At 51.2% G+C, this 16,909-nt stretch overlaps 1 protein-coding gene across 3 annotated transcripts in view; it reads left to right on the top strand.

Moving 5' to 3' along the window:
* FEZ1 (fasciculation and elongation protein zeta 1) overlaps positions 1-16,345 on the top strand; it is a 71,267-nt gene extending 54,922 nt beyond the window's left edge. For 2 of the 3 annotated variants that reach the window (XM_075909461.1, XM_006122298.2), the window contains 3 exons: positions 6,050-6,125; positions 11,950-12,015; positions 16,011-16,345. In XM_075909461.1, coding sequence (XP_075765576.1) covers positions 6,050-6,125; positions 11,950-12,015; positions 16,011-16,027 — 159 coding nt within the window. In that variant the 3' untranslated portion in view covers positions 16,028-16,345. Of the gene's footprint in view, positions 1-6,049; positions 6,126-7,194; positions 10,593-11,949; positions 12,016-16,010 lie in introns of those variants that run through there. The other variant, XM_075909460.1, reaches the window with a different exon arrangement.
* The last annotated feature ends 564 nt before the right edge of the window (positions 16,346-16,909 follow it).

The raw sequence follows: 16,909 nt of genomic DNA, 5'->3' as shown, positions 1-16,909 counted from the left end.
CACAAGACTTCCCTGCAGATGGTCCTGCTCATGCTGCTCGTCCATATGGTACCCACTGGATCGGCCACATTTCAGGATGTGCTTATTGGCCTCTACCCTGGAGTGCCATGCTCCCATTCCCTCCAAGGGCATGCCATGGGGTACTTTCTGAAAAATCATCCTTGTGGAAGTTCCTTCATAAAACATTCCCTCCTGCCCCTTTCCACACTCGAGGAGACAAACTGTCCCAGAGTTGGACCCCAAAAGAAGTGTGATTCCACGAGACCCGCTTCTTCACTGTGCACCCTTCGCCCTGCATAGAGAAGGAGGCAGGCAAGAGGCAGCCCCAAGAGTGCACAATCAGCTGATTAATGACTGTCATTAAGATGCATGCACACAAGGGGCGGGTTAGGATTCTGGCCTGGCCTGCCGAGGGAGTATCACTGCTGGGGGGTGGGGAGGAGATACCATTGCTTTTCTAAATTAATGTCCTAGATGGTTAAAAGAAGACTTGCTTAAAACACAAATCCCACGATGTGGAAATATTTGCTAAAGAAAAGGGGGCTGCTACGTAGGATGAAATTAACTTGGCTGACTGGTTGCCCCTCCCAGCCCTCTCTCCATGTAAATCAACAAAATGGAGGGTTAGCTGGGAAGAACACAGCTGTTCTTAGTCTGGCTCGCTGGAGGGTCAATGAGTGAGTTTCACGCCTCATGTTGAAGGAGATACATTTTTAATGACCGTTTTGGGCTATGGAATGGGGTTGTGAGTACTGTTGGGTGAAAAACACAGCCCATGCCACTCAGTCAATTTATTTTTGTGTTTTTAAAACTCTGTGCCTTAGGAGTTTCACCTTAAGTCAGAATCACGAGTCAGGACCTGGATCCTCCTTGCTCCAGCATAGAAGTCGTATGTGCCAGCCTTTTACTTGCTACAAATTACTTGCCCCTACATGCCAATGCCCTATGGTTGTTGGTATGTCACACACCCCTGGGAGCCGAGTCCCCTATGAGAGCGTGTGAGTCGTTACAGCCTCTACATACAGAGTGTTGGCTCTTCAGCTCGAGAACTGTAGCGCTCGTGTGTCCCGGAAGGTGGTTCCCAATTCAGTCCTCAGGGTGTCCGCCATCACATCAGCTCCGCTATCCAGCCACTCCGTGGCCCCTTGCATGAGCAAGGCAGGAGAATGCCCACAGGAGGCTGCTGGTCCCCGAGCTCTGTACAACATGGCCTGGTTCCCCTGTGGAACTTGGGGTTTCCCCTGTGGGGTTCCCTTTCTGCTACAAGGCTGCCCCAACTAGGGCTTCCCCTCTGCACAGGGCTGAGCAGCCCTGGAGACGCATAAAAGCAGCTTTGTGGAGATTCCTAGTTTGGTTTCAGGGCTTGGGATCCGGCTCAGGAGGGGAGGTGGGGGAAGCAGGAAAGCAAAGGAGAGAAATGAAGGGAAAGCTGGAGAGAAGCAGGTTTCTCCACAGCCCATCTCGGGAGGCCAGCCGCCCGTTCGCTACAATCGCAATTCACAAAGATTATTATGGGGAGACTTGATCCCCAGCGTTAGATGTGGAAATAAACAAGGGAGCTGAAAGTGCAACTGGGCCGGAAACCTCAGTGAAAACTGGTCAGGCTCAAAGGAGTCTGAGCCGCAGAGCACTAGAAAACCGTAAAACCACTCAGCCAATAATACGTTCTCTCAATAAACGACTGCATAGCCCAGTCTGTTCTCTGCAGTCACTTGTGCTGAAATTCAGCCCTGGGACAGGGACCAGCCTGAGGCAGAGACATCACCTAAATTCTCACCCCCTGAGCAGGGCCCAGCAAGAGGCCCAAGCTCTAGCTAACTGTGCAGTAGGGATGATGAAATTAATGGACGGGATTTCCATCGACTATTCGATTAGTCGATAAGGGCACTTCCGTTTTGAAATGGGGCAAGAGCCCACGAAGCCAAATGGCGTCCCCTGCGGGACTCTTGTACATTTCAAAGGTGGGACACTGCTGCTGCACTCCTACCCCCACCCATGGAGCTGGCGGGAATTGGCTTTTAACCCGGCTCCCCCCAGCACCCTCTCTTCTCCCCCCCCCTTACTGATAGAAGCAGCAAGTGGGGGGAAGCGACTTGTCGACTAGCGTGTTGACTGTCCGATAAGCTTTGGCTTATGGGATAGGTGACTAGTCGCTTGCATCCCTACTATGTAGGACCTGGCATAAGACAAAGACCCCTAGCTCCTGGGGCCAACTTTGAGGCCCAGGCCCCACAACTCCATAGCCTGCAGGGGCTGGTCTAAAGTCTAGGCCTAAATCCATATCCCCTTGGCTGGATCTCTCCCAGACACCTCATCCTTCTCCAGGGACCAGCATGGCATCACTCAAGTCCCACCGAGGGCCTCAAAATGAAGTGGCAGGGCAGTGGGGCACACACCTAGTGTCAGCCCCGACTAGGGCCGGGTCTCACCTGAAGACAGTAAGACTCAGTCAGCCGCTCACAAGCGGCTCTTTAATGCCTCTCCTGCGGCACATGATATTAAACTGCCATGTGATTGAATTATTAACCAGTCGGGATAACTCTTAAGTGAATAACTTAGTGCAGGTTGAGAATGAATTGGTTAATAACAATTTGCAGTGCGACGAACACGAGCGTACACCGGAATATCACTGTAGTGGGTGAAACCGCGAGCTCACATTGTCGTGTGTCTTTTGGGCCATGCTGGTTGCTAGTTTGGCTGATCACTGCCGTAAGCAAAGCTCAGCTTTGGGGCTGAAATGTCCCAGCCCAGGCTTTGCCAAGTGCTTGTTTTAGATGGAAAACCTGCAGTTTCTTTGTTGTGCCAGCCATCCGGCTGACAGATTTGAAGAGGGGCTGCTGACATGTGGCATCACGGCCTCCGCCGCCCTTGGCTGCTTGGTGGAAATGGCTTTTCTATTCTGCTTCTTTGAAAATCGAGTCTCTGTGGAGTAGATTATCCCCAGGCCAGCCAGGGTGCGTGAGTGACTTTCATTGCATCCGACAGAGGAAGTTCAGACCTTGCCGTAGACGCTACACGCTACATGAACTCACTGAGCCGTTGCCGTAGCAGCTGTACGGACGTCAGGTGCCCTGAGATGGCCCAGAAAGGCATTTATTTGCTGCGGATGCTAGTAGGTCCATAGCAGGAGAGTTCCTCTCTTGCACGCTCTTGTGACAGGTTGGATCACAGAGGCCCTCTTGGGGTTGGCCCCTGGTGTGCCCATCAAGACAATGGTGCCTGCTTTCCCGGCCACTAGGATGCCCCACCACCCTGTCCAGCTGGGCCAGAAGCTCTGTCTTTCCCTCAAGGCACAGAGTTGGGGTAGAATCATAGAATCCCAGGGCTGGAAGAGAACTCAGGAGTCATTGAGTCCAGCCGTCTGCCCCAAGCAGGAACAACCCAACTAAATCAACCCAGCCAGGGCTTTGTCAAGCTGAGACTTAAAAACCTCTAGGGATCACACCCCTCCTCCAGCAGAGCAACACAGATGCTGAACCAGTTGAGCTCTGGGAGGATCGGCTGTAAGGACTTAGTACCCAGAACACAGCTCCCAAAGAGGACCAACCCCCCAAGGAAATCTGTCTTACTCTGTGTACAAGTTTTACACGGAGAAGGGTCATAAAGGTGTTTGCCCCCTTTATCACTGGGTTTGATAATAAACAAAAGAGTTTTTATTAAGTATACCAGGGGTGGCCAACCCATTAAACGAAGAGAGCCGAAACAGCGGTGGAAAAAATGCGAAGAACCGCACCAGAATTGTTGAACAAAAAAAAAGGAAGAGCTCCCCACCAGTCAGAGATGTTGAGGAAAAAAAAAAAGAGATGCTGCCCCTTTAAAAACCACGGCTTAGGCTTGTTGGCCACATCAGGTTCCCACCGGCCAACGCATCTTGCCAATGCCATTTTGCCATGCTGGACGGCTCCCCTGCACCTGGTGAGCACAGGGAGCCGAGGACCATTTGTGGGGGCACATGGGGCGGCTTCACGAGCCACGCTTTCAGGGGTGAAGAGCTGCATGCGGCTCTGTGACGGACCAGGTCGTGTCCAGGCACAGCTGAGGGCGTCCGCTCAGGGCAAATTGCTCAAATCCGGGGCTCCTTACAGCCCCCATATTGGTGACTTCTCCAAACAGGCCACAAACCAGTCCCACAGAGCGCTTCAGCAGCCTGCCTGAAGCCTCATGAGCAAAACCCCTCCGACACCCCAGCAATATCTGTGCCCCAGATGGCCTCGGGCCTATACACAGGTGGGGGGGTCCTAGCCCCCAATCCCACCTACCCCGAACAAGTTCTGTCCGGTTCCAAGAAACCAGCCACAGATCCCTGGTCAATTTACCCTCTGGATCTTACCTACAAATCACGCTGGGCCAGTCCTTTAGAATCTATATCTAAAGGTTTATTATCACAAGAAAGAGAAGCATGAGAGTAAGGTTGTTAAAGAATAGTACGTTACATGCACCGAATCTCCCTGTCCTCGATGTAGGCTCTAGCAGAGATGTTACAGCTGCTGGTTTAAAAGTTCTTGTTGCACATCCTAAGATCAGGATGGGTTCACAGGACCTTCGGGCTCTTCGATCCCTGCAGTGCTGCCTCTAGGATGAAGTGCTGAGCTGAGAACAAAATGGCATAGACCACATGGCCTCTTTATACCTCCTTCCTGGCCTCTTCTTGTATGCAGCCAGTCACCTGGCCCTCAGCCTCTCTCTGCTGGCTGCTCTTAGGTCTCCGCCGTCATGCTTTAGGTGTGTCCTTGGCCCATCAAGTGCCATTGTCCCACAGGGCCTCGCTAATCAGCCTGTCCATAGCAATGCTCAACCACATTCAGAGAAATATTCAGCTTTCACACAGATTACAGATTCCTACCTACACACACAGACATTATACACTCACATAAATAGTGTACACAGGATCAGCAAACAATAAGCTCCCATTCAATACCCCACATGGCCCCCTTTTATACCACTGTTGGGGCCAGCACCCCCACCTATGGGTGCAGCCATGATCTGGCTGCTTCCCTCAAATTCCAGTAACGTGACAGGCTCATGAGTCACGGGTAGACCACCCCTGAAGTATAACAAGTAGGATTTAAGTGATTGCAAGTGAAAACTGACAGATCGCACTAAGTTACTAAGCCAAGATAAACACTGCAGGCCAGCTAATTCCAATGCACTAATACACGTGCGCCTGGTCTACACTACGTGGAAAGGTTGATGTGAGACACGCAGCTGTAGCGCAAGGGTGAGCAGCTTCAGTAAGAGGCTGGGTGGAGTCAGAGCACTCTTTCAGGGCTCGCCAGTACGGATGTAAGCGACTGGCCGACTCTCCGATAGGCGAATGCTTATCAGATAGTCAACTAGTGACTCGACTAGTCACTCACCGCCCCCAGTTGCCTCTGTCGGAGAGAGGCAGCAAGGGGGTGGAGCAGGAGCCAGTGCTGGGGGGAGCCAGCTTAAAAGCCAGTTACCCACTGCACTGTTTCGGGGGGGGGGGGCACAGCAGGGAACTGGTGGTGCTTCTGCCTTTGAAATGTAGCGAGAGCGGGGCTCTTACATTTCAAAAGCAGGGAGCGCGGGGTCAGTGGGGAATTGCCCAAGTCCCCCGCTGGCCCTGTGCTCCCCACAGCGCTGCCGCCTTTGAAATGTAGCAAAAGCTGGCAGTGCTTTTGCTACAATTCAAAGGCAGATGTGCCCTTATCGACTAATTGAATAGTCAATGCAATTTGCATCGATTATTCAATTAGTTGATTCATCCAAATTTAACATCCTTATTCCCAAGAGGCATTGTGTTTCCTCCAAGACAGTGGGTAGAGTCCAGCCCCTGCTTGCCTCTGGCATGCCTCACGCAATTCTGTCCTCGTCACTCTTTGGCACCATTTGCATTGCTTGTCGTGTCAATATACAATAGCATCAAATTGAACGTGATTTTCTCCTTGCACTAGCAGCTGTACTTATGAGAGTTTTTGTTTGATTTCTTTTCTTTCACCTCTCAAGCAATTTGGTTTCATGCTTCCATCCCATTAGCTTGCCCTGCAAGGGGCAGAGAATAACGGTATATGATATTCCTTTCTAGTATTTGAACACGGTTATTCCGTACGAGAAGAAAGGGTCCCCTCCCTCTGTTGAAGATCTGCAGATGCTGACAAACAGTAAGTCCCTGGGTTTTCCATACATATTTGCCATTTAAGGGTATCATTTTAGGGTCTCCCAGTGGCAGGGCCTTGGGGGTGGAGTATAACTGGTGAAATTCAGAGGGACATGTGGACCTCCTATTATTTTATTCACTCCTGAGCTTGGTTGTGCCCTGAACACCCAATTCCTGGCATCAGTAGGACTGACGCTCTGTTGAAGAAGTTTATACATTTCATGGCAATCATGGGCACTGAGTTTCATTTGCAGGCTCCTATGTTCAGCATGGAGCTGAACGAGACATGAGCCGAACAGGCAAGAAAGGCTGGGCTCTTTCAGGACACCTCAGGGGGCGGGGATGGAGAGGTTTCAAATTACCACAAACAAATGCCATTCTTCGTCCTTATTTTTCTGATTTCAAATTTCTACACTTTTTTTTGCTGGCAATTTCCAGTTTTTTATACTGGAGCACGAGCAAGAACATTTTGTAGGTTAAAGGGCATTTCACAAATATCTAAAGTCTATTTATTGTTTAATGAATTTATCCTCTAACTCTAACTCAGAACAGAAAATAAAAGGCTGATCTGTTGTGACAAGCCTGGTGCAATCTGGGAAACTCCTCAGGCTCCCTCTGTGTCTCCATGGAAACTGTGTTTTGGATTAAATGAAGCAAACACTGGCTCTTCTGAAAGGAATGAAGTTCTATGAATGGCTGTTTTGTACAGATTCTATACAATAGAGACAGTTTGTGAGCAGTGTCAAACACTGCTCGTCTCCAGTGCAAAACATTTTCCAGAAAGGTTACCAAGGATAAATCTATTCTGCATAATTAGCGTGTAAAGTTGCATCTGGCTGTGATGCAAATATGTTATACTTCAGAAATTATTTTTATCGAGCTAGAAGAAATCTCAGTGTTTTCTGAACAACAACCAGCTCTGCATTCCTAATCCCCTGAATTAAGGGCTTTTTTATTCTGTTCACTACGAATTCTAAGTTGTCCTACCCACATCATCAGCTACACTGAGCGCCTTCTAGCGGCGCATTAAGCAACATGATCAATACTTGTCACGTGTGTTTCCTCCCGCATAGGATGCCAAGTGAACAGAAAGATTAACAAGAGTCACTGGAAGATGAAATTTGAACACATGAAGTGAAAACAGGACGTGAAACATACGGAAAACAAAAGTGCATCTGACTGCTCTGTAATGAAGTAATTCGGTGTCTTTCCATCCAAGGAATTTCTAGGGTTTACAAACACTGAATGAAACCTCTGGGTTGGGAAGTAGTATGATCAGGGCTCGACAAATAATACAATCTATTCACCCGTGGGCGAGTAGATTGTAACCTGGAAGAGCCGGGTTCGGGCGATCTGCGCAGAATGATCTACACATGCGCAGATTGCTGGACAGCGCGGCTGGCGAGCGGGGCTTTCCGCGGTTCGGCGAGCCCTGATTATGATCCAAACTTTACAGATGGCCACAGGGATGTCACATGACTTGTCCAAGGTCACACAGTAGGTCAGTGTGAAAACCCAAGTCTTTAGGTATCTAGTCATCACCAGTTTTCTTGGTGAAAACTGAAACAAAGAAATCATTAAGCGCCTTTGCCATTGCTAAGTTTCCTGTTATTGTTTCTCCATCCTTGTGGAGCAGTGGGCCTACCCTGTCGTTGGTCTTCCTCTTGCTTCTAATATATTTGTAGACTGTCTTCTTGTTACCCTTTATGTCTCTAACTAGACTGAGCTTGTTTTGTGCCTTCGCCTTTCTAATTTTATCCTTGCACACTTGTGTTGTTTATGTTCATCCTTTGTACTTTGACCTAGTTTCCACTTTTTGATTTTTAGATAATTGAAGATCTCCTGGTTAAGCCATGGTGGTGTCTTACCGCATTTCCAATCTTTCCTACACAGTGGAATAGTTTGATCTTTGGCCTTTAATAATGTGCTTTTGAAAAACTGCCAGCTACAGTTGATTTTCCTCTTAGTCTTGCTTCCCATGGGACCTTACCTTCCAGCTCTCTGCATTTACTGAAGTCTGCCTTCCTGAAATCCATTGTTTCTATTTTCGCCATTCCTTAGAATCATGAACGCTATGATTTCATCATCACTTTCACCCATGCTGCTTTCCACTTTCAAATTCTCAAGCAATTCCTCCCTATTTGTTAAAATCAAATCTAGAACAGCTTCCCCCAGTAGCTTTCTCAGCCTTCTGAAATAAAAAATAGTCTCCAATGCAGTCCAAGAATTTGTTGGATAATTCAATAATACCGAATCGGCCAATTGCAGGACTTCTCTTTTGGCCTCCCATGGCACCAGGAGCTGGTTGCAGATCTCCCCTGTGTTTGGGTCTAGCCCAGCTCAATAGAGAAGGTCTTTCCTGAACTCCCAATGAGAAAATTGAAAGTCCTGAGCCTCCAGGATAACTGTCCTGTCAATTCTAGCCCACCTGGAGGACTTCTCCTCTGCTCTTTTCCTGGGGTGGGGTGTGGCAAGGCCATAAACATCCTGCAGGGGTCTCTGGGGTGTAGTCCACCTCCCCCTCCACCAGACTCCCCCCACTCCTTTGTGTCCCTCATTAAACACTGATACATGATGCTGTTAACTATTTGCTCACTGATTGTTTAGAGGTCCACAAACATAGCAGCGATGGCACTGACTTTCACCTGTGACCTTGTGGCAGGGATGGGATTTGCAACCAAAATGAGATCCAGGTGTCGCAGATGTGGGGGAAATCTCGTTCCCCTGGGGTACAGAGCCCCCAGAAGGGTCCGAGGCTGGGGGTCAAATCAGTGAGGCAGGAGAGAAATCTAGAAAGGAAAACTTTATTATGCATGCATGCAGGCTGACAGCAGAGCCATCGCAGCCAGCCCTGAGTTACAGGTTTTTGGATCCTTTCTACAGAATGCTTAGACAGTTCAGTTGTGGATTGTTTTTCTTTAACATATCAAAGTCTCAGCAGAAGTACTCTGAGACTTCTGTTCACCCCAGGAGTGCTAGAAGTAAGTTTTACAAAACAAAGGCACATGAGAATGTGGAGTGAGTAGTCTTACAAGGCAAACTGTGACAAAGATAAGAGTATACATGATAATTTGTGACAGACTAGGAGTATCCATGAATTTGAGATAGGCATTTGTAAGGGTCTTTGATTAGAGTTAATTTGATTTCACTCTGATACAGGGAGAGAGGTCTGGAAAACTTAACCCTTACAGCAGTTTTCTTTTAGAGAGTTTTGATTTCTGCACAGTCCCCCCCCTTAGACACAATTGGAGTTATTTGATTTTCCCCACACAGACCACAAAAGCCAAGACCATTATGAGCCACACCCTGAGAGTGAGGGAGGGACCGAGGTTAGGGATCATAGAATCATAGAATACTAGAAGGTACCTAGAGAGGTCATCGAGTCCAGTCCCCTGCCCTCATGGCAGGACCAAATACTGTCTAGACCATCCCTGACAGACATTTATCTAACCTGCTCTTAAATATCTCCAGAGATGGGGATTCCACAACCTCCCTGGGCAATTTATTCCAGTGTTTGACCACCCTGACAGTTAGGAACTTTTTCCTAATGTCCAACCTAAACCTCCCTTGCTGCAGTTAAGCCCGTTGCTTCTTGTTCTATCCTCTGAGGCCAGGAAGAACAAGTTTTCTCCCTCCTTCTTGTGACACCCTTTTAGATACCTGAAAACTGCTATCATGTCCCCTCTCAATCTTCTCCTTTCCAAACTAAACAAGCCCAGTTCTTTCAGCCTTCCTTCATAGCTCATGTTCTCTAGACCTTTAATCATTCTTGTTGCTCTTCTCTGAACCTTCTCCAATTTCTCCACCTCTTTCCTGAAATGTGGTGCCCAGAACTGGACACAAGACTCCAACTGAGGCCTAATCAGTGCAAAGTAGAGCGGAAGAATGACGTCTCGTGTCTTGCTCACCACACACCTGTTAATGCAGCCCAGAATCATGTTTGCTTTTTTTGCAACAGCGTCACACTGTTAACTCATATTTAGCTTGTGGTCACTGTGACCCCTAGATCCCTTTCTGCCGGACTCCTTCCTAGACAGTCGCTTCCCATTCTGTATGTGTGAAACTGATTGTTCCTTCCTAAGTGGAGCACTTTGCATTTGTCCTTATTAAACTTCATCCTGTTTACCTGAGACCATTTCTCCAATTTGTCCAGATCATTTTGAATTATGACCCTATCCTCCAGAGTACTCGCAACTCCTCCTGCAAGAGAGAATGTGGCAGTTAGGGATGTTAAATTTAAATTGACTATTCAACTAGTCGATAAGGGCACCTTCACCTTTGAAGGGTAGCAGCAACCCCAGGGCCGTAGCTACACTTCGAAGGTGAAAGCGCTGCGGGGAGCCATGGGGCCAGCAGAGGAATCCTGCAGTCCCCCGCTGGCCCTGTGCTCCCCGCAGTGTGTCCAAGTGGCAGCACCACATGGAACCCAGAGTCTGGCGCTGCTGCTTTCAAACACTGGGCAGTCCCCTGCTGGCCCCGGGCTTCACGCGGCGTTTCAAAGCGGCAGCGCCACGTGGAGCCCAGGGTCCAGCCCCAGGCTCCATGCAGTGCTGCCGCTTTGAAGCACCCCCTCCTCTCTACCCCCTTGCTGTCTCTTTCTGATAGAGGGGGAGTGACTAGTCGACTAGTGTGCTGACTATCAATAAGCATTTGCTTATCGGATCGTCGACTAGTCGCTCACATCCCTAAGTGAGGTGCACCGGTGCTAGGGGCCCCTGAAATGGCAGCAAAATGGCTCCGTGAGAGACACCCAGATAATCCTGGCAAGTGGCCAAGCAACCGGCGCACTGCCAAGAAGTGTAACACTCCCCGCCCCCCCCCCCCCCCCAGGGTCACCGCCAGTCTGTGCTGGGGAACCCCTGGCAGTCAGTTGGACTCTGAGCCAGAGCCAGCCAGCTGAGCACCTGAGAGAGGTAACGCTCAGACCTCCTCCCCTCCCCAGAGTCACCCGTGTGCTGAGAACAAGCATGACAAAATGCAGCCCCAAAGGAAGGTTGGCTCGGTGAGGTACAGCAGCCTCAACAGCAGCAGGCCCGGTCGTAGTTGCCGCACTAAGGAAGCACTCCTTGCAAGAGCGGAGCGTGGAAGTTACCTAGCAGTGCTGAGCCGCGCTGCTCAAAGTGAAGAGGAATCTCGTGGCCAAGCGTCAGAAGTGACTGGGATTGACTAGCTTTACAGCCCTGCACTCGAATGACTTTTGAACTGTAATGAGCAAAAAGACAAGAGCTTGCTATTAAGAGTTCCCTTAAAGGAGTCAGCTTCTACGTAGCGCAGTGCCCCCAACACCATGGTGGGATACTGATTTCATAGCAGTTCTCAGATGGAAGACAGTCTGTTACACTAGTGTAAATCTGGAATATTTTTTATGCCACTCTACTTGGGTCCAAGAGAGGAGATGACCACCCACTAGCTCAATATTACTTCCTGCAGTACCCTAGGGTGTCCTGGAAACCTAGCCAAAAGGACCTGTATTGAAAAATCTGATGACTGACAACTGCAGAAAATTGCAGATTAATCCATGTTGTACCCCCAGGATCAGCATAACCCTCCTGGATTACTCAGGAAATTAAAATTAATGAAAGAAACGAGAGAGAATGTGGCAGTGATGCTGGCCGACCCATGTACCGATGCACATACGCATGCTTGATCACAGCCCTCTTCTGCCCCCCGCCACCCACTAGTCCCAGAACTAGCAGATCCCTGTGTGCTTGGTGGGAGCATAAGGTCCCTCGTTTCACTGAACAATGTCTAGGGCCTGGCTGAAATCCGGATTTGGTGTGTGTCTGCCTTCGCAGGGTCATTCTCATGATTGTTTCCTCTTTCTGCAGTTCTCTTTGCAATGAAGGAGGATAATGAGAAGGTCCCCACATTGCTCACGGACTACATTTTAAAAGGTAAAAACAACAACAACAAACATGACAACACCTAAAACAACCCAGACAGATCTGGACACCAGGACAGTTTTTTTCAACTCAGCAGTTATTACGTTCTGAACACCCAACGTAAGCTTGGCCTTTTGCAGACATAGCCCGAGGCCATTCCAGACCAGAAATAAGACATTTTTAATAATGAGTAACATTAACTAGTGGAACAATGAACCAAGGGTTGTGGTGGAATCCCCATCACGGGCACTTTTAAAATTAACATTCAGTGGTTTTTAAGGAGGGTCTGTAGAGAAGGTCAGACTAGAGGGTCCCTTCTGGCTTTGGGATCTCTGCCTACACTGGTCCTGGCCCAAGGAGTTTTCAACCTGCCCCAGAGAAAACTGCTCAGTAGAAGCTCAAGTGGGTGCCAAACTCTTGCGTAGGTCTTCACCGACCAGCTTTGTGGAGAAACTTGCCTGGAGACCATGCCCTGCGCACCGCAGGGAGCACGGGTGTTTATACTCAGCGGCCTTTGGATCAAATCACACACGGCCCCGGCGTGGTGCAGCCAGTGAACACAGCTTCATGCTCATTGTTTAAGTTCTCAGGAGCAGCCGAGGGCTCTCTCTGCTCTGGAAGTGCAGTAGTTACTAAGGAGCCATTTACAATAATACTCAATGAGCTCCGGCCTTGCATTGGGGTTCTGCACCGTTAGGTGGAAAGCGTTTGCCTCAGTTTGTGGCTCTCCACGTAGCCCCTCGCCCGTAACTAGCGGCCAGGGTCACAGCCCACGGAGCCATGCTCATCGTGGGCCAGTCAGACAAGTGTGGGGTGACCCCTCCTTAGTCCCAAACTGCCCTTTTGGGGATTTCCTCTGCAGCAGTGCAGGGACGGCTGGGGGGAAACCTGGCCCACCCTCTGCTCTGGGACCATCGCACAACAGCAAACCTTTGTACATAAATTGTGTGAAAAATTCATTTGTTTTTGTTGCAACAAAAATAAAAACCCAAACTGCTGAAGGACCCAGAACGGACTCCGCGCATAACATGCCGTCTAGAGAGGGCGAGCAGGGCGAGGCAGTGAGGCGAAAGACAGAACTGCACTGCCGTGACTAGCTGATGCCTAAAAGAGTCAGTAACTGACTTCAATTGAAGTTCAGGCAGAACGGCTTTTCCTTTTCCTGAATGACTGTAACAAAACAATTACAACCAACTTACTCCTGCGTCAGTGTGGGGGACTGAGCCGCGGGGCTCTTGTGCATTTCGAAGGGAGAGGCGCTTCCGTCCCCTCTCCCTCTCCCTCCCCTGCCACTCCGCAGAGATGGTGATGGGGGAACCAGCTTTTAAGCTGGCTCCCTTGCCCACCCTGGGTGCCTCTGATACAGAGGAGCAAGGTGGGGGGAGAAGCGACTCGCCGGCCAGATAAGCCAAGGCTCATCGGTCAGTCGACTCGTCGCGTACATCCCTAGACTGAGGTCTGTCAGGCCATGAAGGGAGAGCTGTTATCTCTTCATGGAGCATGGCAGAGGTCACCCAATGGAATGAAGAGGCAGCAGATTTAAAACAAAGCACAGGAAGTACGATCACAAGGCCAGCCCTGGACGTCATTGCCAGGGTGGGTTGTGAAGATCAGAAGGGTAAGTGGGCTCAGACAAGCACACTCTGAGCAGACTCTCTCTCTCTCTCTCGGATGCTCTGGGCCCTTCCTGTTGATCTGAGTCAGGGCCTGGGAGTTACGGGCACTGAGGCTGGCTGGGCAGGAAGACGGGAACGAAGCTCTCGCATGCAGAGGGCACTGGCGAGAGCTGGACAGGGCGAAAGTCTGATAGGACTGGAAAACAAGCACTGGGCTGGGCATGGGGACTGCGAAGGGGGGGGGATGTTTAGAGGAGCAGCTGGGAAGGGAAACTGAGGCCTGGGCAGAGACTGGAGGCATGAGGGACACCCTGAGGGGAGGGGAGCAGATGAGGAGCCCCAAGGAGCTTGATCCTGCCTTGAGGGCGGGGGGCTGGACTCGATGACCTCTCGAGGTCCCTTCCAGTCCTATTATTCTATGATTCTATTCTATGATTCTATGATAAGCAGGAAAGTGGGGCTGGCTGGACGGGGCGGGAGGCTGAGGGGGGATTCTGAGGAGCGAGACGGGGACTGGCTGGGTAACAGGAGCAGCAGTGAGACGAGGAGCCAGCAGCGGGCACGAGGCAGGGGGAGGGGTCAGATGGCCTCACGCTTGGCCCCATTGGGGAGCCCAGGACCCCACAGCCCCCCATTCCGCCAGGGAGCCCCGGCCAAGCGCCGGCCCGCACCAGGATTGCACTCCACTAGCGCCTCCATCTGGTGGTGGGGGATGGAATTCCTGCCTCTCCTGTTCGCTTTTGTAAAAAAGCCAGATCGCTGCACCGACGAATCACAAGCGCCAAGCCAAGCCCTCAGTGTAAGAAACAGGAGAAGGAAGGGTGCCTGCACGGCCTCTGTGCTCCGTGACATGGTCTTTAATTCCATCATCAGTCACTCTCCCCCCCGGGACCCTTCTCAGTAGAGGCAACCCTCATTCTGGCACGGCTCGGAGTCTGACTCTGCGTGTGACGTGCTAGTGGTTCTGCACAGCAGAGGCCAGATTCTCTTCCATGCCCAGTGTCATCCGAGTCCCTGGGAGATGGAGGGAAAAGCTGCTAATGGCTTCTTGATGCTCTGGCCACTTTTACCTCTGTCCGGTTTCAGAGCAGCATAGGGGCTACTCTCAACATCACCACGGGGCTGCTCTTGGGCCACACCCCGTCCCTGTTTGCATTAGCAGCAAAGGTTGGACACAACATAGCGCTGGTTTCTTCAGCGCGGCGCCAGTGCAGCTGTAACCATGGGGGGGGGGCTAGAGTCACCCCACTGCCCTTCACCAGTGTCTCAAAACAACCCACCCACTCACCCCCCACCCACAGAACGTAGCTGGAGACCCTGAGTTCAGCCTCCAAGGCCTTTCAGCAAGGACTGCCCAGAGCCAGCCTCCCCGCGCCCAAAGCCACGAGAAACCCAAGAAATGAATGTAATTAAATAACTTTCTGAACAAATCATCCAATTGTCCGACCCACCTAATTGTATAACCCACCCACCCTGCCTTCACAGTTACAACAACCCTACGCAAAGGGCAAACCAACACTCACAGCTGAGCAGTGCGCTCCACAAACCACAGGCGGAAGGAACTGAGGGGCCCAAAAGCTCAGAGTTAGGTCACCAAGATCTCGGGTTGTGTCTCTGATCATCCAAGCGGCGCCCTGGGCTGAGTCTGACCCACCCGCCGCTTGCCTGGTGGGACCCTCAGTTGGAGTCCGGGCAGGCTGTGCCCCTGCTGTGGGTCACTGGTTAGCCAGGCAGTTGAGTCGCAAGGGACCAGGCTAAAAGGAAACCCTGTTACTAGGGCGGCGCTGGAGAATCCCACTGGCTGAGCAGTAACTAGAGCCAAGCAACACCCAAGCACAGCAGAGGCGACTTCCCCTCCCTGCTCCCCTGGCTGCAATTAGCACGGCCCCTGTTCCCTGGCAGAGGGCTCCCAATTGCACTAACGTGCTGCAGCGAGGGCAGCAGCCTGCTCTCTGCTCCTGGCCCAGGCCCTAGGAAAGCAGCCACCCTGCCTGCTGGCGCCTGGAGCCTGAGCCCAGCCACAAAGACAGACCCTGTTGGAGCAGACCTCAAACCACTCGCGTCCCCCCCCCCCCATTCCAGGAGCTTCAGGTGTGCCGGGCTAAATCCACCTAGCAACAATGCCCCAGGCACGGCTCACTCTACCCCCCAAGGAGCCTCTTAAAGAGAGAGCTCCCCGTTAGCCGTGCAACGCCCAGCGCTGTGGGGTGGAGTGAGCGCACTGTTGCAGGGACCGTCCAGGCTTGTGATGGCCAGCTGCAGTTTCGGCCTGAGGAGCCGTGCCCGGGGCTATGGGGTGTTCCCAGGCTCCACATCAGTAAGAGATGAAATGTTTTCCTGGTGCCTCTGAGAGCAGCCAGGCCCTGACCCGCCTCATTTTCTCTCTTCCAGTTCTCTGCCCTACCTAATCTGCTCTGGAGCGGCTGGGGAGCCGGAGGAGGAGTCATTCCACCACAGGGACTGCATGATCAAGAGTTAACTCTGACACTTGTATTTAAACATGTATAGCATTAACCCGGATTAAACAAAGCAACATTATCCCTTTGCTGTGGCTTCTAGTCCTAGTAATCAGTGAATGCACCCGTGAAGGCAGGGGCTGCGTGCCCCCTGCCCTAGCGAGGCGCCAGTCCTCCACCGCACACTATGTATTTGTGGTCCAGCTGCACAACGCCTGTCACACCGGGGGACTAATTTTGAAGTACTGAAATAAACGTCCATTTAATTAACCGTTGTCACACTTCTTGGAGACGCAGCTTTGCATTCGGAGTCCCCCACACAACTCAGCTCCAGGGGGGTGGCAGTGCGGGCGTTCTCCCGGCATTGAGGCTATTTTACCCAGCCCCGCCATTCGGGAATATACCCCGAAAGGAAGCCGGCCTGTATCCAGGACAAGTGTCTGGAAAGTCTTGCCCTGGAGATCTACAGCCTCCCAGCTAAAGTCAAATCAGTTCCGGTGTTCCGGGTTGTCCAACTCGCTCTCCGATGAAGCCATCCATGATGGTAACGTCTTGCCGAATACCGGGACGCTCCTCCCCGTGCTGAGCCTGGGCCCTTGAACAGAGGTGCAGACGACCCTGGTCTTCAGCATGCTGGTTCTCCAGGGCCATTCTGATCATGGTTTGGGGTACAGGTGCCGGAATAGGTGGGTTTCATTGGCAAGTTGGGGTCTTTGCAAGCAGGAGGGGCTGAGGCTGGGAAGGAGCAGGTGGGTAAATGGGGGCTTGGAAACAAGACGTTTGCTTCTAGTGTCTGTTTGTCCCTTCAGGGCCAGACTCTCTGATGTCAGGTGA

This window comes from Pelodiscus sinensis, chromosome 26, assembly GCF_049634645.1.
Source record: "Pelodiscus sinensis isolate JC-2024 chromosome 26, ASM4963464v1, whole genome shotgun sequence".
Lineage (NCBI taxonomy): Eukaryota > Metazoa > Chordata > Testudines > Trionychidae > Pelodiscus > Pelodiscus sinensis.
Note: the sequence above shows the minus strand (reverse complement) of the source record. Positions and strands in the feature narration are given on the sequence as shown.